This window comes from Struthio camelus, chromosome Z, assembly GCF_040807025.1.
Source record: "Struthio camelus isolate bStrCam1 chromosome Z, bStrCam1.hap1, whole genome shotgun sequence".
NCBI classification, from domain to species: Eukaryota; Metazoa; Chordata; class Aves; order Struthioniformes; family Struthionidae; genus Struthio; species Struthio camelus.
The window spans coordinates 10,448,850-10,474,050 of NC_090982.1; the positions used below are offsets into that span (position 1 = coordinate 10,448,850).

Sequence of the window (25,201 nt, forward strand, 5' to 3'; positions counted from 1 at the left end):
CTTCCTGCCAGGTGCAAAGGTTGGCACTGAGATTCCAGCTGGTGGATCAATATCTGCTCTGGTTGTAAGTTTAATTTTTGTAATACAAACCTCTTTGCCACATTCTGGTGCCAAGCTGGCAGGAAGCTTGGAGACTTCAGGCAAAGTACAAGTTGACATAGCCACACAGAGGACTCCCAGTACATTTCAAAGTCCCTTCAGAAAAAGTAATACAGGCTCAACATCAGAGTCCCCTACTTAAAGTTATGCCTTAATTTTTCTTTTTAAAGTGATTCTGTTAGCACAAAAGTACTGTAACATTTTGCAGGGAGGAAAAATTACAAAAGGAAATTAAAACCAGCTGTCATTTTTTGCTTTAGCTTCCAATAATTTAATATTTTCAACATGATGGAAACCCTTGCACATGAAGGGGGAATGCCAATGCCATAAACTCTGGAAAGACTTCCAGTTTTGACCCTGTTATCGCAACAGTGTTTTAAATGTCTCTAAAGCTGGCCAGCATTGAGAGGGCCCAGCTTCTGCCCTACCTCTTACCACCTGCCACTGCACACATTACACAGTCAGCAATCTTGAAATCTGAAGGGCTGGAAATAACTATGGCAAAACTAAGGACATTCTCATTAAATGTGACAGTAATTGGGTATAACTAAATAGAGGCTTCCTCCAAGTGGCAGTCTAATCTGACCCCAGCCAGCCTTTGGGAGGTATACGTATACCACTACTACAAGTGACCCAAGAAGGGCTCCATCCAAACCAACCACAGCCAGGCACGTCAGGCCCCTTCTCCTCAGCAGGCTGGGATCATGCACTGTATGATGCTTGCTGCAGCAGCTTCTCTTCAGGGCAGATGTACTGGGCCATGTGCTAGCATAGCACAGCCTTAAGAGTATGCCTGCTTGATGATACTTCCTCTGCAAACTGGCTATGGCCACAGGGCCTGGCATCCTAGGGTTATGGGAGGCATCACCACGCAGAAAGCAGTTTCTCTTCTGTCTCTTTTCATCTGCTTCTGCAACTGAGCCCTACAAGGCAGGACCCTGCTCCATGGGAACTGCACCCAGCTACGTATGGGGTGCAGCCATATGGATAACACGCACATGACTACGCTGAGGTAGCTCCTGCAATGCAGAGCAGCCACAATGGTTTCCAGCTCTCTTCTTTGTGGCTGCTTGCAGCAGGCTGTACTGCTATGTGTCATTTCTAGCTATCAGTGGACCTACAATGGTGAACAACATGCTGTTGTCAAGCTCCCTTTCATACGAGCTCTTCTGGCTGTTGTGGTGTTCTTTCACCTGTCATTAATTTTGGACAATCTGTGGGTAGAAGCCTAACGATCACATTACCCTGCTTTTAGCCTGATTTCTGATGCTTAGGGATATGAGGCAAGAGAGAGCTCCAGGGCACATTGCTCCAACTTTTGCTTTTGGATTGCAACAGAAAGAGCAAACAACAGCATTTTCTTTGGGGCTGCTGGAGGCTATCTTTAGAGAGCACAACAAGTGCTGTGTGAGGGTGCTCTGTGGATGGGGCTAGTCATGCTGCCAAATCAGGTTAGGAGAGTTGTGCTGGGGAACAGTGCCGCAGGGTCACCCTGGAGGGTTTCTTGTTCCAAGCCTGCTCTGTGGACACAGGCTGCCACCAGCAGTTGCTCAGCCAGGCCCTTGCTGTTGGATCGCCAGCCGAGCAGTCCCAGGAAAGGAAAGCCAAAGGGTAGGATTCATCCCAGTTGTCAAGGACACCCCAGTACAGACACCAAGAGTCCCAGTCATCCAAACTTAAAGAAAGCAAAGCAGAACGGGCAGCAGTTCACTTTGTTCCAGGGCCAACATCTACAAAAGGTCTGAGGAACAGCACTCATGCATCACCTATTTCTCTGTAATTACTCCTCTAGAAAATCCTAAAGACTAGCAGAGCTAGAGATAACTACAGCAGACAGGGCTGCAGTCTGGAGGGAGGTGTCCCACCCAGAACCCCAAGCAAAGACATCTTTGTCCTCCTGTCAGCCCTGGGGAGCAATCTTCTCCAGCCACATCCAGGTGTGAGGCCACAGTGTTCTGAATGGAAGCACTGGCGGTGATGTGCATCTCTGCACCTGCTATTTCTCCTGTGTTGAAGACACGAGCACATACTGGTGAGGGTGCAAAGGAGTTTCAGATGCCTTCCCATTGCCTGTATGCAGGGCAAGCCGAATACAGCTCCTACACAAGCACCATGGCTTGGTGTCAGCAGCTGGCTTGTTTCCTGTGCTCCATTCATGGGCAGTGCTTCTCAGCAGCAGTTTCTCTGCGTGACTGCCTCAGTCTCCTGGATTGTCCCAGCCTGGAAGCTGGCAGCAAGCACGGAGATCACTCTTGGGCATCGATGGTTAATTCTGAAATTCTGCTCAGCTCCCTCAAAGGATTAGGTGGGATTGCTCTTCCTCCCGTAAAGGACTTCAGCTGCCCCAAGGCACTGGTGGGCTCCTGTCTTGCCACGGCAGAATCAGTGTAGATGCACCTGAACTGCAGCATCTCATCTGTGGTGGACACCCAGTCTCGCAGTGTTGTCATGCCCCGTCTCAGCCTGGAGCTGCCACGGCCAACCTGTGATTAGGGGCACTAAGATGTGGAGAAAAGCCAGCTGTTTCTGAGGCTCTATTCAGACAGGACCTGAGATGTTAGTTGGGTGGGTAACCTGGCTAAACAAGTCTCATTGCCCTTTTGACTGATCTTGGGCTTTGCCACCTACTTGCCGTGTTCCTCATCCAGGGTACTAGGGGGGCTTCTAGTGTGCCAAGAAACCAACTCACCCCAGAGAGAGTGTGAATTTTGCAAGCACAGGAAGGTCTCTGGAGCCATTGGGCATATATGAAGCTTTAGGCTCACATGAGCCAGCAGATCTCCACCTGCCAGGGACGGCAGAGCAAGGCAGCAGCTGCTAGCTAAGGCTGGCACACTCATAAAGGTCACACAGGTGCGGGCAGCATTCAAGGAGCAGTACACAGCAGAGCGCGGTGTGCCTAAGATACAGAAACATGCTGGCATAGCCGTATGAACTACGGCAGGGTCTTGGGGCAGCGCACTAGGCAGATGATGGCAAAGTCTTGACACTGTCGGGATGATCTCCTAGGAAGATATACCCAACTCCTCCAGTAGGACCTACCTGTTGCGGTCGCAGTGTTAGGGGGCTGTGGGCACCTACCCCAGAGCGAGCTGGGTCAGAGATGCCTAGGGAAAGGAGACGTTTTGCTCCAGTTACATGAGGACTCCCCCTAAAAAGCAGGAAAGTGAACACCCCGCTTTCCATGACAGAGAACGGCCCCGTACGCATGGTCGGCAGCAGCACTCCCCTGACAGACCTGCTTCAGGGAGCGGTTATGCTGGAAGGGACCTCTGGAGGTCTCCAGCACATTCTCCTGCTCGCAGCAAGACGAGCCTCAAAGCGCCACCCGATGTTTCCCGAATCGCCGTGCATTTTTAGCCGTCGGAAACCGAGCCGGCAGCTCCTTTGGGCTCGTCGGCAGGAGGGCGGCGACCGGGAACCTCACCACCGCCGGCGGGGACCTCTCCCCCGCCGCCGCCGCCCTGGTGGGTGCCGGTGCCGGGGTCCGTGTCCGCGTGTCCGCGCGTCCGCGCGTCCGCGCAGCGGGATCCTCGCATGGATAACCTGCGGGGGTGGAGTGGGGGGGGTGGGGGCGTGTCGCGACTATCGCGACTGTCGGGGCGCGGCTGGGCGGGGCGGGGCGGAGCCGGCTCGGCTCGGCTCGGCTCGGCTCGGCTCCCTTGTGCACGCCCTGAGCGCCGCCGGCCGGGCGCGCCGACCCGCCGCCGAGGTAGGAGACCTCGGTCCCGGGTGGGAGAGGAGGGGGGACCGGCCCCGCTGCCTCCGTCCGCGACACGCGTGGGGCGGGGGACAACACGCGCGGGTGGGTGGGTGGGTGGAGGAGAGGAGGGGGCGCTTTGCGCCGGGGGTGGTGTAGCTCGGGCACCTGCCGCAGCCGGTGTGGCGGGGAGGAGGTCACCCGTGGGGGTGGCAGTGGTTGCGGGTGGCGTTAGCCGTGGCCATGCCCCGCTGCCCGCTGAGCAGCGGCCGTGCCCTCCCTGCGCCTTCCCCGCCTGGCGCCGTCGGGAGGGAAAAGCTCGCCCCACGCCGCCCCGGGCACCCCGGCCCACGGCCCAGCTGAACTGCCTTTTCTCTGCAAGCAGTCCAGTCCGACATCCCGGACAGAGCAGCAGGGATGTTTGGGCCGTGGAGGCACCTCTCCAGGGGATGATGGCAGGCAGACCGCCTCTCCCACCGTCCTGGAAAGGCCCCGTTTGCCTGGTACCTGGACCGTCTGCTGGGTGGGCGAGTAGGACGCGTGATGCTCCGCAGGGCCCCACCCTGCTTTGTGCAGCCAGGGTAAGGTTTTGCACAGAGATGGAGGTCCCTGCGCCCCCCTTGCCTTCCCACCAAGCCCAGAAAGCAGACTTTCTGCTTTCCCCAGAGGAGGGGAGGATGTGTTAACCCTTCCACGATTTTTGAATCTGCAGCTGTCAGGGAAACACTGTTCTGGAAGCTTAAGAGCTCCAGCTACAGAGATGTGCGATAGTGCTGGTGGGAGCGATGTGGGAGGGAAGCATCCTGTGCTCTGCTCCCTAAGTCGTGCGGGCATCTATAGGTGCTTTCCCCATTGTGGCAGGACATAGCTGATGGTTGGAGTACTATATGTTTCCCCTGGGCAGGAATTTCACTTTCCAGCTACGTCATGGTACAGAGTTTTTACTGTAGGTAACTGCAGGGTGATCTTTTATGCGGAGTGTTACAGACTGAAAAAGCCAACCCTTGGCTGGAGCTCACTGGCTTCTGGGGCATCTGCTTAGAGTTGTTTTCAACTCAGAGGTGCATAGCAGATGCACAGAGCAACATGGGTTCATGCTGGCTCGAGACAGATTGGAGTCAGCAGGATGCTGCCTCTCTGGAAAGCCGGTACTTCCTCCTGTCAGCCCTGCTTGCTGGTTCAACAAGTGGCACAGTTTTAACGTCTGTGTAACTTTGCTTATGATATAGAGAGAAACATAATGTATGTGTGGAGGGGGATGAGGGAATGATTACATTTGGCCCCCTTGTGCCGCAGGCGTGGGGATTTTGGCTGCTTGATGCCAAGGCAGGTCGCATCTTGCACAGAGCATGGTGACAGCCACCTAAGGGACATCTGGGCCGTGTTCTCTGGCCGAGGGGTACCCTGGTTGCAAGGCAAGCCCTTGAAAGGATTTGACCTTCAGCAGCACAGCTTTGGCGTATTGCTTCTTCCTGTGCACCTGGCTTTGACCCTGCGTCTCCAGGGCTAGGCAGGTCGTTGCGAGGGGATGTGCGATGATTACGGTGCTTTATAAACAAGTCCCTGATAGCCTGGGAAAGCCAGCCATATGCAGAGCCTTGCTCTGTGTTGTTGTTCACCCGGCAGGGAGTGGTGCCCTCCCTGTCTTGCTCTGGAGTAGGGACAAACAGCCCTGCAGCATCCCAGTCGTTCCCAGTCCTCCTCTCACTAGCGGTTCCTAACGAAGCACCGTGCTTGCTGCAACCCCTCTAAAATTTGCCTAAACAGGCTTAATCTCTTCTGGCCTCCTGGGTGCTCAAGGGAAATGAACTCTGTGGAGAAATTGCAGAACACAGGAGAGAAGTTGGATGTTGGCTGTCTTTTAAACTTCAAAATGCAGGCTGCCTGGTGGGTTAACAAAGGAGCAGCCGGTATATCCCTGTTCCTTTTGTTCTCCCACTCGCTGTGCCCTCTGGTCCTTCATGGTTTGATCAGAGATAGGGGATAACTGAAGGAGACGGGCAGGGAGTTCCTGTTTGGATGTTAGCATCTCAGGAAACTCTAGAGCAATGCTTCAAGAGGCAGGGTGGGGGGCTGCTGATTGCTTCTTAGAGACTGGGGAAAAAACAAGTATTTTAATCTGCACTGGAGTTGTCTTTGTGGAATTAGCATTATTGCAGGCAAGCTGTATCTCCATCAATGCAAATTATTTAAAGTTCATTTGCTCTATTAGGCCATAGCAACAAATCCAACCCCCTCACCTGTGAAGAGCTGCCTTAGCCCAGGGAAGCTCGAGAGCCAGGCGCTAACGATGTCTGGATGCAGAGCCAGGCAGTTCTTCCGTCCAGCCCTGGCTCTGCCTTCGGCTTCTCCTAACCTCCCTTCCTTAGAGGTGAAGCAATTCGGCATGAGCGTGCTGGTCTTGTGCGTGCAGGAAGCTTTTGCCGGGGGAGAGGGGAGGCACAGCCCTCTGCGCGGCCGGCTGCGTCAGGCTGCCTCGCAAATCAGCCGGGACTTTCCTCGCTTTAGACCTGTGGATCAGACTGATTGCTGGTTATGTATGTAGCAGGTTGGGATTTCCTGTTGCCAGTTCAGTAACGTGATGTCAGGGTACCTGGAGATGTGCTGGGTTTCTCGCTGTCTGTGCCAGTGGGTAATTTCTGCCTGTCTCTCGAATGTGTTTATCTGTGCCCTGTGACCAGATTTTTGGGAGCACATTTCAATAAGTGGATGATTTTTTCAACCTTTCTGCGTTTGTTAAGTTTTTTAGTATCTGGACAATGAGTGCATTTTGGGCTGCCTGCCTCTGTGATCTGCTTCCTGAGGTTTTCTAGTGAGTCTGTTTCTGGGTGGGTTGGCACTGGCCAGGCTGCTGGTTTCTGGAGCTGGTTTGTGGTGCCTGTGCGAGCGGCACATTGAACTTGTCTGTAGGATATCCGAGGTGCCGGATGCCTGGATGCTGTGCATATTTCTTCGTTGTCTGAGCATTGGGGGAGTACATTTACTATGGAGCAGGTCTATGTGCTGTGAGCGAGAGGTACCCAGGCAGCCTGGAGGTTTTAGTGAGAGACTTGAAGGCTTTGGGTAAATCTCCAGAAGCTTTGCAGGGAGGTGCAACTGGCTTAGGGGGAAACTAACATAGATTTTGTGCTCCGCGTGACATTGCAAACTCCTCAGATGTTGTGGTCGGTTCACAGCCTCTGCTGTTTTTATATTCCTTGGTCCGCATGGACTATGTGGCACAATGCCTCCATCCCACCCTAATTTCAAACAGCAGGGATTTTAGTGGGGAAACCGTTGGAGGGTGGGTTCTGACGTGATATGAAGCAAATCTTTTGTGAAGAAGACCGGTGGAGGGAGGCTGTCCCCGAATAGGCAGTTCCCTGCCTGCTGTTGTGCCTTGGGGCAAGGGAACCCCAGCACAATCCTGCTAATCAATGGCCAGACCCACTCCTCCACTCTTGGACATCGACCCTCTCCAAGAAAGTTTGCTTGAACTGTTTGCTTCAAAGAAAAAAAACCCACTTTATCGGAGTATTCAGGTCTGCCCTTAATAAATAGTAGCACTGTTTATTGGTAATAAAAACAGTACCCAATACTGCCGTTCACCAGACGGTGTGTTGGAGGAGCTGGAGAACCACTAAGGCTAGCTGTGCTAAAACTCCTGTTCAGACCTAGCAGGAGCTGCAGGGCCGTCCCTTGGGAGGCTGGACGGGGGCTGCTCTTTGAAATAGCAGGTGTTAGCTGTCTCTCGATGCAAAACGGGACAGCAGACCGTCTGGTGTCCTGCTCCCATGACGAGAGCACGGTGTGCTGTTTCACATGCAATAGTCACCTGGCTTCTCTCCTGTTAAGTACACATAAAGCTGCTCTGGCTGGAGAAAGCTGCTTGAGGCAAGCAGCCTGCAGCACGTAGCAATTATACTGACGGGCCTTCTGCATCTCTGCAGAAGAAACAGGAAAGACCTTTCGATCCTCCAGGAGGCTGGATGGGCTGAGGGGGCATGATACACTTGTGGTTATTCTGGCTTGCAGGAGAAGCCAAACTGGCCTAGTATTTCCAGGGATTTCCCCTCTGCTGGCCAGCAAGTCTCCATTCTGGAAATACCCTGCAGTCCTGTGTTAGGGTAATGCTTCTGCTGCTTACTCTTTCCAAAGCACTTTGAAATGCATGAATGGGATTTTCCTACCCTGAGCCAAGTCAAGCTCTTCCTAAAGCTGAGAGATGTGCGGCTGCCCGCAGCAGGACCACTGACAGCGCACGGCTCCAACCCCTGTTCTCTCTTTCCCTATTTTCCTGCTCCCTGCTTCATTCACACAGTTTCACATTTTCCAGAGCAACGCCCAAAGTTTGGCATCCCTTTGCCTCTCTCTTCGGAGCATTTCTCTGGGTTCTGGTTTGTGCAAAGGGTTTTTTTCCAGTCTAGTGGGTTAGTGAGTCTTTATCACGGCCCAGGAAGCACGGAAGCTCCCACCTGCAAAGAGGATGTACTGTGCATGAGTGGCTGCACTGCCTCTTCCTTTGTGTGGGATAAAGTCATGGAGGAAAATGATAAGGAAGAAAAAAAGCAGCAGAAACTCCCCATCTTTATGGTATCTTCATGACTGAGCTTGAGACAAAGTCCATGGAAACTGATTAGATAACTGCCAGGAAAGCAGGAGAGGCCAAACTCCACCATGTTCTTCCCCTTGCAGCTCTGGGAGCAGTGCTTAAGCAGGATAGGAGGCAACTCTGAAGGAGAGCTCCTCCTGGGGGAAAGAGGTTAGACGAGGTCATGATGACACTAGCGAAACCAAATACGAGACCAAGCCTTGCGACTCCAGCTTGTGCTGGAAGTGGAGAAGTGATAGTCAGAGAAAAAGCCGCAGGCAGGAGCCGAGAGGAGGGGACTGGGCTCTGAAATCTCGTCTCTTCTGAGAGCAGCCTGCCTTGCTCCAGCTTAGCCTGGGGGGAATTTAGCCAGGAAGGCTTTGTGCATAGCATGTTTTCCCCTCTGCCAAAAAGACCCCTGAACGGGTGGTATTCTCGTGAATACCATTCGGTGTCATTGTCATGTAGGCGATCTGGGCTGTCACAATGAGTCCAGCAATTGCTTTTTTACCCTTCTCAGTAGCACAGTACCTCTTTTCCCATCAAATATCTGTGGGGTTTTCCTTTTCGGACTGCCAAAGGTTTGGGTCTGCAGCTGCTCTTCAGCTTTCAGCCGCCTTCCACGTGGTTATTTGTGAGGTTCTGACTGTGTCAGACGCACATCCTGAATTATTAAAATAAAGCTGGATCCTTCAATTATTTAAACTAGTGTTTCGCGTTGTTTGCCCTGAGCTAGGTTACATAAATCTTGGAAAAATATTAAACCTTTAGCCATAGAAGAGTGTAGCTACCATTTGGCCTGACCTGCCAGCATAGCTGCAGCACTTCTTTCTAAGGAACCCCATAATGAAGTTATTGGGAAATATGGTAATGTGAAAGATGCTAGGAAAGACCAGTCTTCCTTTTCATCCTTTAGTGTCATCTGTTGGATCTGGTCCCTAAAAGCAGCCTGTGCTGGGAACAAGATTGCAGGATAATAGGCACAGAAAATCCAGACAGGTCTGTAATTGCAAGAGACAAATAGAAGAAGTCAAAGATTGCCTTGCTATCATCTACTTAATGTAATTAGTTCCCATTAATTTTTCTCTCTGCTATTTTCTGTAATGTAGTTTGAATACCAAAATACACACACACAGGAACAAAAACAAAATCTGAGGGGCGTTACTCCAAGGTCCTGCTGCCATAACATTCATCTTCTCCTACATATGGAGGCACTCTACCTTACAGTAAGGGAGGATCGGAGTCTTTGTTCGGACCCCTCCGGCCTGTGGTCACAGCTGCATACCTCATTTTTCTGTTCGAATTTACTAAGGCCTTGATTTCAGCAATTGGTGCCTGAAAAGATTAATTTTGCAAATGATAGTCTAGCATCCAACGGCTTCCACAGAAATCAGTAGGAACTAGGTGCCTCACTTTTTAAAAAAACACAGCACTCATTTAAAGGCTTAGCTGGGGACTGACGGGCTTGACTTTATGGCGCCTTGTATCTATTCAAGATTCGTGCCCCACCATGCCATACATTAAGGTCTATGGGCATACATACTGCTATGAACCATGGCTGTGATGCACCCTTTTATACAAACAAATTATTGAAGCAAGCAAATCCACTCTGAGATCTCATAAATAGCAGCTCAGATTTTCATCTTTCCTGGAGTCCAGGTTGTGTTTTGGTGTGACCAGGGTTCCTGTGGAGTTGAAAAATCCAAATCCTGTTGTATCTTTTCAGATAACAGTTATTTAGTTTGGTTGACACAGATGACCACGATCCAATACACGTAAGCAGAACTTGTTACTTGGCAAAATAATGAGGTGGTTGTGTTTTCAGCAGCATGGAGGAGCAATCATTGGAATAACTTCCCAGCATGGTGGTGGCCAACCCATTGCTAGAAACTTTAAAATCAAGCGGGATGATCTCCTAAATGAAGTCATCCAGCGCAGAGAGCAATGTTCTCTGGAAGTAGATGATGTCCCTCAGCTTGCCATTAGCCAAATGGCAACTGCCAGGAGTCCTGGAGAGATGTCTCCTGTGAGAGGAGATGGACTCCACTGACTGCGTTGGCTGGAGATCCTGTGACCAGAGAGGCAGTGTTAAGTGCTTAGTCCTCATAGAGATAGAGCATTATGTAGGACAGATACCCTCCTGCTCGGCTGGTGTGTGTTGACTGCATATGGAGGTCACAGATATTAACTAGACAGAGACTCAGCAAGACAGTTCACTTGACTGTGCATCTCCCTCTGTGAAGATTTTCAGAAGTGACATGGACAAGGCCCTGAGCAACCTGATCTAACTTTGAAGCTGACCCCGTTTTGAGCAGGAGTCTTGGCTAGAGGCCCTCACAGGTCCCTCCTAGCCTAAATTTGACTGTGACTCTATGACCACAGTAGAGGCGAAAGCCTGATAATGCTATTAGGAGACGAAGAGTTAAGGAAGAGAGTCAAGGAGTTAAACCCAGACAACCCATAGCCAAAGTCTACCTGGAAACCTTACTCCCCATCTCCCATTTTTCTTTCTTGGTTTATTGGTGAGCATGAGACTTGAATGAATGGCGATGATCCTGAACTTTCATACACAGCGATGATCTGTATTATGGGTCCGCTCCATCACAAAGGACGTCCTCAAGAATATCGTGGTCGTCCTTGAGGTTTCAGTAAACGTCTCTTGCTGTTACTTTAGGGAATCTCTTACTGTTGTGAGCTTGGGTTTGGTGCTCAGCCCTCTGTAAGGCTGTTAGTGGAAGAGAAGTTCTTAAGTTTAATTGGCGGCAGATCTTTTCGATAAGTCAAGAGGGAGGTAAAGTCACAATTTCTCTATCTTTGCTCACTTCTGATTTTAAGAAACCAGTGAAACTAAAGTCTTATTTTAGGTAAGGTTTTGTATATTCCAGAAGAGTTTTCCAGTGTCCCACCTATTCTGTCTTGACTGCATGACTTGCAACATGAACTTTTCCATGGCTTCATGACAGCTTGTATTTTACATACTAAAAAATACAGCAGTGCTTCTGCTCTTGTTTCTGCCTGTCTTGCAAGTCAGGCTCTGTTGTAGGGGTTTGGAAGGATGCAGATCATTGATGCAGGACGTTGAGGATGTGGCTAAAGAAAAGAAGTCGGATGAACCTACAGGCAACAAGTCCATTAGGGCTGGCTGAAGAGAAAGCAGAGCTCAAAAAATCCCTAAGGCACAGGTGGCCATAAGCTGAGTCAAAGATAGAGGAAAAAAATCAGATTGTAGGCATGGATATCGACTCAGCTGGAGGAATGGTGTTTGTCTTGGAAAGTAACAGTGGTAGAGGGAGGGTGAGGGGACCTGCAGATGGGGAATTCGGACGGGTTGTAGCAAATCTGCCAGAGGTGCTCCTCAGCCTGAAGGACTGCAGGAAGGGGACATTACATTGGTACAGTGTCCTCTCCAGACACAGTTTCCTCACTTGTCTCCAGTTTTAGCTTTTTAAATTGTCAGTCCCAGGCACCCAAATTCATACAAGAGAGTTTCATGTCCATTGGCTGCTCAAGAGTGGAGAGATTGCCTCTTCCACTGTCTCTGCCTCTTGGCCATGCCCAGGCAGGCAGAGTGGAAGAAGAACAGGCAGGCTGGATTGTGAAGAGGGGGAGCTGGGTCCTAGAGCAAGGCTCAGATGAAGAGCCAAGCAGGCTGGGATTGGGATACCAGGACTATATATTTGGGAAACTTTCTCTTTAAAAACAAGCTATACATTTACAATCAGGGTTATTCCAGCATTTCTCAGAAGAGGAGTGGAAGATATCACTTGACTTTCTGATCAGTGTTGTGATCATTTGGTTGTTGTAAACGCTGAAAATGTCACCTAGGTCACCTCTGCGTTAGCTGTAGCCACACCTACAGCGCAAGAAAAGTGGATCTGTGGAGTGAAACAGGTGGTGCCGGGACTGAACATCCACAGGCATTTTGAAGGTTTTAATTTGACCCAGCTGGTCCCATTAGCAGGTGGAATGCATGGGGTTGTGATCCTGGAGCGTGTTTAGCTTCGTCTAGAAGGAATCCTGTCTGTGTGCTCCAAGACTGCTTTGCAATGTAAACTGGAGCCTAGTAAATGGCAGTGATTAGGAGATTCGCTTCAAAAGTGTGCCCCTAGTCTGAATAGTATAGTAGTCCTGCACCTGCACTGATGGATCGGTTTGTGAGTAATGCCACAGGTTTCTCTGGGATGGTGCATTTGCCAAGCCCAGTGGAGGAGTGAATGGATACCGAATCTCTCATTTGTCTTGCAGGGAAAGCGTAGGAAGTTGTCCGCTTAACCAGCATCAACCAAAGCCAGAGTAAGAACTGAAAAGAGCCTGGGCCTGCTATATTTGCTCTACAGGGTGGACTGGTGTTCAAATTTGTGACCTGGCAGAAGAAAGTAGTGGCTTTTGCATCTGTAACATCTGCCTTCCTCACAATCTCTTGCTGGTTTGTCATGCATCAGATAGTGAGACTCACTATCAGAGAGCTCCTAAGTGAGTTAGGAGTTTTCCAGAGAACAGAGATGTCAATTTTGATTTAAGTAGCCTGTCTAAGAGAAAAGCCTTAATTGGAATTACAAAGCAATTCCACAGCACCGCATATAGGTGGGAGAGCTCTCCACCTTCCCTTTGTATGGGCCCATAAATGTTTTTTTTTTTCCTATGCAGATGATGCTGTAAGTAAGGTGAAAGAATTCTGCATGTCTGGGCTTTGAAGAACACCTCTGATATTGCCTGCCTTTCAGAGAGAAATGGCCCTGCTGTCATCTTTGCCAGAGTGGCAGGGGCCATTTCTCTTTGTTCTAGGCTCACTGCTGGGATCCACCCTGGGTTTTTTTCTAGTCTGTGTTAGTAGATACCTGTGTCTGTTGCTGCCAAACTGATTTGCTAATAGCAGCCTACAGCTACTGAAAGGGCAGTTACAGAGCCAAATTCCTTTTTGGCAGGGCCAGGTAAGGTAGCAAGAAAGAAAAGGACTTAAGTTTCAGCTTGAGAGAACTAGGTCAGACATCAGGGAAAGCTTTTTTCACCAGGAGGGTGGTGCAGCCCTGGGACAGGTCATTCTTTGGGTTTTTGGAGACTCCGTAATTGCCCTGATTTAGTACTGTGGCCAGTCTTGCTGTGAGATGGGGCTGGAGACCTCCAAAGGGGAGGTCCTTGCATCTGTGCTGTGCTTTCTTGCCCAGTTAGTGTCCGGGCTTGGTAGCAGTTTCCATTTCACCCGGTCAACCAACTCTGTTTCTCCAGATGGTTTTGGAGAGGAGACCCCAAGGCCAGGCTTGGTCCTGCTGGCAGGAATCTCATCATGCCCTGCAGGCATCTTCACCTGTGGACTAGTGATGCACAAACCCTCAGCCACGCAGGAATGTGGTTACGTTAGATCTCATCACATTAGAAGATGGGGCTGTATTTTCAAATGCTGAAGTGAAGCCAGCAGCCTCCAAGCCTTCCAGAACCGCGTAGACATCTGCACTTGGTGTCTATCCACTGCGTGACCATCCCATTGGCTAATTCTGGTTCCCTAACCTGCGCAGGTCCTGGTGGCACCCACAGCTCTTTGGCTAGGCAGCAGAGGTTTGGGGAGCCCTCTAACCACCACAGCGGACCCCACCTGGACGCCTGTAGGCAACAAACCAAGGGTTTGGAGTTCCATAAAAGTGGCCAAACCCCTAAAACTGGTGACATTCAGCTTCACTGCAAGAAAATCTTTCCGAACTGTAGCCTTTAGCAGAGATAATTTTGGAGACAAACTTTCCACAGAAGTACCTGACAGTCTGCCACAGATGTTTGCAGGCATGCTTAGCTCTGCAGAGCTTCTTTACCTCAGGATAAGGAAAGTGCCAAGGGGCCCTGCCTTCCCAAACAGCATGGCAGGTTACGGAGACCCAACTATATCATATTGCATCCGTTCAGTGGGGAACTGAAACTCAGTGCCAGGAATTTGGAAGCTGCCCTGGCCATGAACGGTGGGAAACTTACTGCTGTGAAACTGAAGAGCGAAACCGTGGTGTTCTGACCTCGGGAGAAACTACTGAGCTTGCAAAGGGTTGGATAATGAGTTTTTCAAGGCTGCCCTTCTGTGAAGGAATGCCTCAATGTCTCTTGAAGCCTGTGCATTTCACCACTTTCTTTTTTATACTGAGTTTTTGGGGGGCTTTGAGATTTGTTTTTTGAACCAAGTTTGTTGTATTTGTTTTTCTTTCATAACAGAACCGGTTCTTGCCACTCTAGAAGGTGGAATTTGCCCTCTCTTTCAATTCAGAATTACATTAGTACTTACAAGGAAGTTGATAAGCAATAATATTTTCTTTGCTGCCCAGGTAACCAGCAAAGTGAAAGAGGTTATTGTCTCTGCAGAAAGCAGGCACTCAGTTTTATCTTTCTGTCAGGGTACGTAGGCTATCTTGGAAAGCTGGAAGTGAACCAGGGGAAGGAGAGGCACCCCCTTCTAAGAAGCCAGGGCGGAGTCCCCGTTCTCTGCTTCGGTCAGGTTCATGCCGCCCTTCCTGGGAGCTCTGATAAACACCATGAAGCTATGTTGAGTTTCGGGATGCTTCTGAGATTTGCCAGCCTGTCACCCCACTGACCCACTTCTGTATTTCTTCAGGGCCTTGTTAACTGAAGCCATTTGTGTTCTCAATGAATCATCTTTCTTATTGTCAGAGCTGGCAGAGCAGGGGCACCACTCACTGCAGGCATGGGACACATAGGGAAGGGGAAGGCTGAAGTGCTAGAAAAGGGTGTTGCTACTGAATGTGGCATCAAACTCAGACCGCCCTCTGGGTCCCTCCCTGGGACACCCAAAAGGACTTTGGATTGACTGAGCAAGTCTCTTCACATCCTATGGAGGGCGGACCACTTCCTTCAACGTGATTTCTGGTTGCTGTTGGCTTAGCACTATGCATGAAACAACTTCACCTGTGGCCTGGGGGAACTTGCATGCAGCCAGGTGGTATTTCACTCCCTGTGCCTGAGTAAGAGAGGTGTGAACCTCCAGGAAGTGGAGCTCCAGGCTCCACTGATAGTGGAGTAACGGGCACAGTGCCACAGATGCCTCAGGCTCCTAGCTTTGGGGTGGATCATTGCTGTTGCTCATGGGATGCTCGCCTGTGGCCACTGCAAGGAACTCCCAAGAGGTGGCAATAGACCCTCCATGGGCATTTCCCAGCCCCAGGGCTTCCTAAGTGACCTGGAGGATCAGCAGCCTGCTTTCTGCTTATCTGTGGCCTCTGAGGAAAGAGTCCCTCATGAAGTTCAGCAAAGATAAATGTCAAGTTCTGCCCATGATTTGCATCAGCTCCCTATAGTGGTGCAGGCTGGGGTTGACTGGCTGGAGCACAGCTCTGTAGCAAAGGGCCTGTGGTCCTGGTGGGCAGCAAGTTGAACCGGAGCCATCTGGGCATCCTTGTGTCGCAGGAGGCCAGCTACACCCCGGGCCATCTCTGCAAGATTGCAGGCAGACAGGTTTCCCAGAGAGGCTGTTGCATCTCCATCCTTGGAGATCTTCCAAAGAGCTAGACCAGGTCCTGAGCAACCTGACTTACCTTTGTAGTGAGCCTTGCTTGGGGCTAAAGATAGGATTAGACACCTCCAGAACTGCCTTCCAGACACAAGTTTTCTATGATTCTGAATCCTTGATTGCTATCACTTTGCTTTTGCTTCTCTGACTTTTTCCTGGACAGTAGGAAGGGCTTCTAAGGATGGCTCAATGTAAAGATCCAGTCTAAGGCTTGGAAATGACCCCAAGAGTAGAATGAAGGACAGGTTGCAGTTCAGCCTTCCTGATATGACTTCACGGTACATGTTGAAGAGGATCCCACTCAAAATACAGCCTTGTGTTACTCATTAAGTCTGATGACAGGAGGATCTGAGCTTTCTTGAGGTAGCATCTTGGTAGCTGCCTGAGGCTGTGGTTTCAGCCAGTTTTTCTCTTCCCTTTACTGCTTGGTCCTGGCCTTTGCCTTTAGTTGTGCTGAAATGATCCATTTAAAAATAACCTGGCTGAGCTATTTTTGTGAGCCACATCTGCTCCCTTGTCCATCTCCCTGCTGTGCTGGCATGACAGAAGAGCGCAACCATGGAGCGATACTGGACAATGGGAAAGCAGCAATACTGCCAGCGAGGGTTTTCATTCTCGACCCTGTTACATGTTTCTCCCTGCCCCAAGGAGACCAGTGTGGTTTCTGCTTTGATTCCGTACAAATGCTGGAGGAGGGCCTAATCAGGAAGGTCACTCTCTGGATTTCACTGTCTCCACCTTGTATTATGGAGAGCTGTTTTGTTTCATTCCTGGTAGCCATAACCCAGCCCTGAACATAGATGCTTAAAATTATTTTGAGGTTCATAATATTTGGTGTATCTGCCACAGTAAATACAATTTGCTCAATGTACATTTTGCTGAGTTTTATTTCCATAACAGGGGCTTTGGCTTGTCCTTGGCTTTTGCTGGCCTGCTTTGTGGCCACTTGCTAGAAAGATTCCCTGAGATGATGTGGTACCAGCTGGTAACTGGGCATTTGTGGGGCACAGGATTGCCTCGGATGTCGCAGAGTGTTAATGGAGTCTTGCTGTTCAGTACAGGCCAAGTGTCTATGAAATGCTTGCGTTCCCTGGCTCAAGAGGAAATTTTTGGGGACAAAAGTACTGGAATCCACTTCTGCTTGTAGTCCAAGCAGATGATATCTGCATCAGCTGATGGCCAGGCCTTGTTGCTGAGGGACTCCTGTCTCACCAGTCGTCAAGTTGTGTCCCATGGAGCCCTTCTGCGTGGGAGCATCCGACAGAATTGCCCCAACAGCCCTGTGTAACTTTTGAGCTGGGAAACGTTGGGGAAACGTTGGGAAACGTTGACATGCTTCCTCCCAGGGATGTGCATGACAGTTTACATCTTCCCTTGGCCTGCTTGTGCTGAAAACAAGTGTGCAAGAGGGTCTGTTCTTGCTTGGATGGTTGTGTTCAGTGGGGCTGAACCTAGCAAGGCAAGGATTTAGGCCTTGCTGTATTGTGAATGAGGAAATTAATTCATTTCCTTCTTGAGTAACTCCTTCACCCTCTGCTTCACGTCTTTTGTGTTTGTGCAAAGTCTGCAACGGTCAGAGATGGTTTTTCAGAACGAGGTTTCCAGGGCATTATATTTAAGTATCTTCACAACGCTGGAGAACTGCTAATTTGCAGGGTTATTTAGAGATGGAGTTTCTGAAGAAAGGCAAGAGCATCCAGAGCATAGTCTCCTCTGAGTACCCCAGTGATCTTGCTGGGTGTAGTTATTTTAATCCACAACAATCTCCACAGATCTTTATCCATCAGCACCGACAGTAAGTCCTCTCTTGTGCCATCACTCGGCTGCAGGCTGGACTACTGCAATGAGCTGACATTAGCAGGCCCGCAGCTCCCTGCAGACTCCATGGGAGAAGGCATTGCTTCTGCAGAGGGCTAATGTTCATACTGGTGCTAATGACTACAGACAGCACCGAGCTCAGCGCACTGTGAGCGACCCTCTGCCTCCTTTACTCCAAAACGCTGCTTTCTGTCACCCGCTTTGCCTGTGAAAATCCAGAGGTTTGCACATGCGGATAAGACAGGAGGTTCTTTGCCCAAAGCTCCTGCTTTGGGGAAGGGCGCTTGCATTATGAGGCTGCTTTATTGAAGGTGGTGCAGCTCCTTGTTGGGTGCAGTGTGAGAGGGTGCTAGGGCTGCTGGAGTTACCTGCCCCGTCTCTTGGGAGGAGAGGCACTTGGGGCAGGCAGGCTGCAGGGTGCAGTGGGGCGCATGCCTGTTTTTAAAGTGCACTGAACCCTGAATCTGAGCTGCATAGTGGTGGGTGTGGATCCTTTAAGAACAAAAGGCAATGAAAGGCCATTGATAAAATCTAGACGCATTGCAGGAGCTGGCCCAGAGGCCTGGTTCCCAGCTGGCGGATTTAAAAGGCTTCCAGCTTTGGTAGCAGATAGGGTTATTTTTCCTGGAGTGTGCCTCTGAGCAGCTGTAAAAAGGTCCTGCTGCCTGACAGAACGGCATGCTGAAGGGTTTTTATTTGCTACTGTGGGAGGTTTTTATTTGCTACTGTGGATTGATTGGAGTACAGATGCTCTGGGAGACAATCTGCATTATTCATGTGGTAGATACCTTTGCTGAAAGCTAATATACAGCCTGGAGGCTGTGAGAAGTGGTACAGTCCTTTGAGTGGTTTTGTTGATTCACTGGAGAGCCTGGGCTACTCTTAACCTTGTTTTCTGAATACTGAGATTGATAAAGCAAATCAAGGAATGTGAGGTCACTTAGCTAATGGCTATCCATCTGCTTTCTTGTTTGTAAACAATTCCCATCTGAAAAAAAGTTTTGAATGCATTCTTCTTGTAAAATGGCTTGCTGGACTGGCCTTGTTCATGAGACTTCATCTGTAGCTTAGTTCTCTTGTCGTGCAAAACTTACACTGCTTCCCACAAAGGGCTGAAGTGCCTGCGGTGAGCCACACATGCCTACAGGCGGTTTGCTGCAACGGGTCCGCTGCAACTGTGTCCCACCCAGGGTTCTCTCTTAATGCATATCCAGTAGTTTTTTTTTATCCGTGAAGATTCCCATGGGTGCGCTTGGATGCTGCAGCACCCAGCGGCAGCAGGGTCCCAGGAGGCAGCTTGTGCAGCGCTGCTTGCGGGCGGCCGTGGGAGGACCCAGTGCAGGGTTCAGAGTGCCGTGCTCCGGGACAGAGGATCCTCCGGGATATCTCAGTCTGCGGTTGTAGAAGACGAAACTGCCAGGCAGGGGTTTGCCCTGTGGTAGGTGAAACCAGCAAAGAGGTGAAAAGTATCTGTAGCATTTATTACTCTTGTAGCAGTAAATCTGTAAACCCCAAGCTTGTAGTATTGTTTGGAGTGATAAGGCACTTAAAGCTCTGGTTACTGCATAATCCTAATGTCTGATAGACTTTGGATGCAAAGATATTTCTTTCTGATAATTCCTCTTTGCTAAGTGCTCTCACACACCACAAGTGGAATTTGGACAGCAAGGTGTGTCAAGTGCTATGTGACCGGCTCGCTCACCGATGTGTCTGCAAGACCGGCTGCAGCTTTGAAGGGAGTTGAGCTCATGCTCTGCAGCTCACAAACCGTTTTGTGTGGCAGCATTGAGAAAAACTGGACCAGAAACAAAAAGGTCTGTGTTTATTCAGCACCTGACTCAGTAGGGTGATGGCTGGCGACGGAGCTCTGAGGGCCCTGATTGCATCTTGGAGCAGTAGCTCAATACAAATAAAGATAAAACGTCTGAGAAAAGCAGGAGACTGCTCTAAATGTCTGAGTCTCACAAACTGTAGATAACACTGGCATTTTGCAGTTTGCCTGCAGAGGTACCTTTTTGAAGACAATCTCACAGTACAGTTTAAAATACTGAGGATGGAAACCTGTGGGTGGGTTTTTAAAATATAACATCTCAAAAATGTATACTGCAGAGCCTTAAAGCAGTCAGATTAGTGAAAAAATGTTACCTGGATAAGTGGAGGAGCCAGCATGCCAGCTTGTAGCACGGTTGCAGCAAATGCACACGGTGGGGCAAATGAACTGCCTAGTGCAGACCAGCAGGGCCATATGGTGTAGCTGTTCTGTACATAGGCCCTTGCTCCAAGCACACTGCTGGATGCAGGGAAATGTCTCACAAAGGGTAGCAGTCAGACATGCTGAACAAGTGATAGATTGCTTGCAAAAGCAATCAAATTGGCAGCTATGCATTTTCCACTTTTGAAGAGAATCTGCTTTTAGAGCTATTCCCCCACCGCCCTGTCTTTTCCTGCACAGAAATAGACAATTTCTATTTTGAAATTAAAGAGCTTTGTCTACAGGGAAAAAAAAGAAAGTGGGATTGATCGTGGCATCCACAGAGAAGAAATGTATGATCTGTAATTGCTCTCTGGATTTGTAGAACTGTTGCTTTCCATGTTCTGTAAAACATGTTCAACCACTTTACTTATCCTGCTACTACCATTGGGATTTCCAGGTCTATGTATGTGGGAATACTTTTTCAATAGAAGCTAAAGCATTTAAATTAATACAGTCACACCAGTGTTGCTGGTCAGGTTAGACTCAATCTTGGTGTGCAGAACTGATCCAAAAGGGTCACTTACCCTGGTGGAGAAGGTGAAGACGCTTTTCAACCCCTTTTTGCCCCTAGATAAGCATGTCTACATAAGGGCATTTGTTAGTGTGCTGAGTAAAACCCTCTGTAGGCAGGGGTGTAACGCAGTCTGTTCTACAGGTAGCTACTGGGATGTACGGAGCTGCCAGTCTGACTTCCCACGGTAGACGTGGCGAGGTTTTCTCTAGCTGAGAAGGTATGTTATGACAGGGGGGCATACTGGCTTACTGGATTTTAATTTGGCCACTCAGACTCCTGGCTGCTGCTCCAGATCTCCAGACACAGCTGCAGATATAACTTTGTGTGAATAACCTGGTGTCTGGACACTGCTTATGATACGGATAGGTGGTCTGTCTGGATCTGCTGGACCTTGAGTCTCGTGCATTGAGAGAAACTGTTTCCAAAACACAGTCTCCTGAGAAATAAAGCTTGGAGATTGCAGAGAACTTGCACCCCTGATGTGCTGCTATGAACAACAAGCAGCCTTCTATCCCACATGCCGGCAAATCCCTGTGGGCTGGTGCTCATTGCTTAGCCAGTGACTTGCTACCTAGCAACTTAACTTTGGTGAGCTTGGCAGTCACCTTAGCCAGTTCATGTTCAGCTGGCAGGGGGACAGCTTGTAAACATACTAGTTTCTTGGAAGGATAATAGCAGAGCTCGTCCCAAACCAGGCTAAATTCCTCTGCAACAACAGAATGAAAGAGTGAGAATTTGGACATCAGTTGGGTGATGAGGTTAGGCAATGCTTTTGGCTGATGCATGGGGACACCAATCAGCGCTGACTTACAGCATTTCTCTGAGGATGCATAAAGAATTGCCCAAAAGAAACTCAAAGCAATTAGCAAGTTGTCTTTGAGAAGTCTGTAGAGGATGGGGCAGGTTCCTGAACTCTAGATGAAAGAAAATGTAAGCTTTCTTCAGAAAGAGAATACCAGACAGTAGTAAAATGTGAAAGATCCAGAAGAGATGAGAAGGTGGATGAGACCGAGTGAACATGGCAGATACAACCATGTCAACCCACTCTGATTTCCTCTTAAGAAGGGCAGTGAGCCTGATGGACAGGGGAGAAGGCGTCATTTGTCTTGACTTTAGGAAAGCTTTCAGTGCTGTATTACCTGATCAAGACAAGGGAAAACGCACTAGGTTACACCTACTTATGGTAAGGTGAATGTAAATCGGGTGAGGGAACTATACAGGTGAGCTTATGTGAGCGCATGAGGGTGTCCTTTCGAGCAATTAATTACCTAGAAGTGAGAATTTCTTAAGAAAAGTTGTGTAGGGGGTCTCCCTGTTGTCTGGTGCTATTCAGTGTTTATATTACCAGTTACGACAAAGGAGTAAAGAATAAACAGGAACCTAGGAGGAGCAGGAAGCCTACAGGAGGACAGGACTCCGGTTTGAAATGACCTTGATGAGCTGGACAAATGGCATGGGAAAAACAGGATGCAGTTTGGTTTTGACAGGTTCTGAACTTAAGACGACACAATCAGCTGCACCAGTACAGGATGGAGAACAATCTGGCCCAAATGCAGCTCTGCAGAAAATTGTCCAGGGACTGGAGTGCGTTGCAGGCTGAACATGACCCAGTGACATGTTGTGGCAAGAAACTGCATATTAACAGGAGAACAGTGGGTAAATTATAAAGGAAACATCTTTTCACCCATGTTCGTATACAAGAGTACGCAAGTTGTGGGTGCACAAAAAAAGTCAGATCAGCTGGAGAGAGCGGAAGCGAGGAGGGCAAATTGACAGTTATTGGGAAAATATGGCTGACATAGGAAGAATGAAGTTTAATTTGGAGAAGAGTGAAGAGCTATTTATCGATGGCGCAGGAAAGCTTGCTGCAGGAGGAAGCAAATGGCATTTTTTCTGTGATGTGGATGAACAGGATAAGAAATAAGGGACATCAGTTGCGCAAAAGGAGATTTAATTTTGAAAGTAAGGAAAAGCTATATAATAGTTATATATACATAGTTATATGTATACGTATACAGGAACTCCTTGTTCACCCATTCAGGCCTCTTGTCCCCTTTGTTTGATTTCCTGCTTGTTGGGATGGACTGTTGCTGAGGCTGGAGGAGGTTATCCTTGAAAGTCCTGCTTCTGGTGTGCTTGAGAAAGGATTTACTAGTTTTTGTGCCATTTAGAAATTGTTCCTCACCTCCTTATTTGGCCTCTCTGGTATGAAATCTGCTTATATTCATGAGTGTCTATCTATAATTTTCTTCGTTTGCCTGCAACTTTGAACTCCTTTCACTCCTTATATCGTATCTTTGAACGTCTCCAAGGTACCTGCAAGGAGATAGCTGTCTTAACTGCCTTTTTTATCGTTTGCAAGAAGTTTTCTCATTTGTGCATAGATCTACTTTCCGAGCCAGAAGAGAGCTGCAGTGGCACTTGGGCTTTCTGCCTGCTCTGGGCGAAAAGTTTACATTTCCTTTAAGAAAGGAGCTGAAATGCTGGAAATCTGCCGTGACGTTTGCATCTTCTTGCAGACTGCTTTCTGAATGCCAGTGAGCTGGGTCCTCAGAGCCAGAGGACTGGAAGATGGCATACGCAGTACCGGTATCCACTGGTGGCTGTTGTTGGGGTTAAAATACTATGTTAATTTTTCATCTCTGTGCTCTCTGTGACAGTTCTTAGCCATTTTTCCCTCATCCTGACATAGATATATTTCGCAAAGCCTTAGCCAGATCCTTTCACACACTGGGACAATGAGCGCTTAAAATGTTCTAGGGACAGCATGACTGGCTTGCCTGTTTGAGCCTAAGGTGATGATTTGGCTTTAGTTTAATGATGTAGAATCTCTTGGGAGGAGCTTATAATGAGGCGACACTGAGCCGGAGCGGACAGGAGAGAAGAGAATTTGTGACAAAGACCTTCATCGGGGGGAGCAGGAGCTGCTTATAGGATGAAGTCAGGTCACAAATCCAACAATTTGGGTGAACAGTCAGTGAACCAGATCCTGCTTAGTTGGCATCACCCAACTAAGGAGCTGAGCCTCCAAAGGGCTGACTGATCCATGCTCACGTGAGGAATTCTCTTCAGTCTTACAAAACCTTTCTGGGAAGAGTGTATGCTACTTGCAGAAAATTGTGCTTTGTTACAATACTTGTTTTAGCAAGAGAGGCAGGTTTGCCCACGCTGCTGTTTCTGCCTGAGCCCTTTTCACATGAAAGCTGGTGGGTGACAAACAAGGACGTGTGCAGTGGGAACTGACACCCAGCACTGTTTGCTTGTGTCTAGAAATTTGCTCCTTCAGACTAGCACAACAAGCAGGTACCTCCTTCACTGCTTGTTTTGTGATCGCTGTGCTCCCATCAGGATTGCAGCGGACAGCATTTTCTCTGTGTAAGGCTAGAAGAAGGGGTGAGCATTGCATGTGGAGCAGTAGGAAGCTGACAGTTTTAAAGCCATCTGGAACTGAGAAGTTCCTGTGCATGCTGTTTCCCCAGTGTCTGTCACTTTGAATGCTTTTGTTTAACTGCAGGGGCAGGAGCACATGTCCTGCAGTACTGGCTCTCGGGGAGAGAGATCTTTGCCGTGTGGGAGAAGTGTTGGTTGTAACACTTAAAATAAATATAATGATCTGATGTTTGTAGAATCCGTCTTTTGTCATTGCCAAAACTGCCCACTGTAGCAGGAAGGACCTGTAATTTGTGTTAGCTGGCTGCTAATAGCTGTTTCTCAGTGAAATGTGCTTCTGTGTGTGTCTTGCTAGCAAGCAGCATCCAGGGGACAGACGTTTTCTACAGAAGATATAAAAAAATTGGCCCTGCTGACTTGATGCCTGTACTGTACAGTTCGCTGGCTGTGCCCCGGTGCAGGTTAGGTAGGAGAAGAAAGTTTGGGAGAAGCGTGTTCCACAGCTGGTCCTCTGCTGGTCCAGAGCCTCAGTTTCTAAACCTAGATTCAGCAAGAACATGCCTCTCTTTTCAGAAGAAAGGTCAATTAGACTCTTTAAAGTGGAGGCCCTGAAACCAAGATCACAGGCTTGTGCAAAGGTTGCCCCAGCTGGGCTTGTAAGCAGGTAGCAGACATCTTCTTGCTTCAAAAGAAATCTATTTTGGGGACAGCAGAGGGAGCGGAGAGTGATTACGTCTGGGCTGCCCTTTTTGTACAGTGTGCTCTGTATGGAATCACGTCATGAAATTTACAGAGCATGTAAGAGGCAGTCAGGCAGAAAACCAGCAGTATTTCATGATATATTATCTATTTAAAAGTATATATTTAACTGCTTCCTTTCTACAAGCCCTGGGTACTTGGAATGGGAATTGCTTTCCTATTTCCTGTGCCCGGCTTAGTATTCAGCGTGGTGTAGAAAGTGTATAGTATTGAAGCTGACTTTGTGTGTCTCCTGCTCATGTTAGCTGGCTGTAAGCATTATTTAATTGCCATTGGCAGAAACAGGACAGTCAAAGGGGCTTTTTGAGTCTCTCAGAGTGATTCTTCTTGTCTTTTGGCAGCAAGTTACATTATTCATTTTTGCATGGGGTGTGGTGAATTTTAAGAGGATAAGCTATATAGAAGAAAAGGGCAGGGAAGGGAGGAGAGAGGATTTGGCCGGGGAGAAGAAGGATAAGGGGAATGAAACCGAGACAAAGAAATCAGGAGAGAGGGGGGCAGAGGAAATAAGGGGCCTAGGCAGATTTTTGAGAAGGCCAGTGGTTCTTGCTTTGTTTGGTTTGTCACCTGGAGCTGAATGCACATAAATATTTTATTTT

At 48.9% G+C, this 25,201-nt stretch overlaps 1 protein-coding gene across 7 annotated transcripts in view; it reads left to right on the forward strand.

Moving 5' to 3' along the window:
• The first annotated feature begins 3,401 nt into the window (after positions 1 to 3,401).
• CORO2A (coronin 2A) overlaps positions 3,402 to 25,201 on the forward strand; it is a 57,358-nt gene continuing 35,558 nt past the window's right edge. Inside the window, exon 1 of one of the 7 annotated variants that reach the window (XR_011137656.1) lies at positions 3,402 to 3,566. Coding sequence is in view for 1 of the 7 variants with exons in the window: in XM_068926790.1 (XP_068782891.1) it covers positions 4,249 to 4,380 (132 nt within the window). In the remaining 6 variants the exon portion in view is untranslated. Of the gene's footprint in view, positions 3,567 to 3,709; positions 3,812 to 3,925; positions 4,381 to 14,377; positions 14,395 to 25,201 lie in introns of those variants that run through there. The other 6 variants (XM_068926793.1, XM_068926792.1, XR_011137655.1 and 3 more) reach the window with 6 other exon arrangements.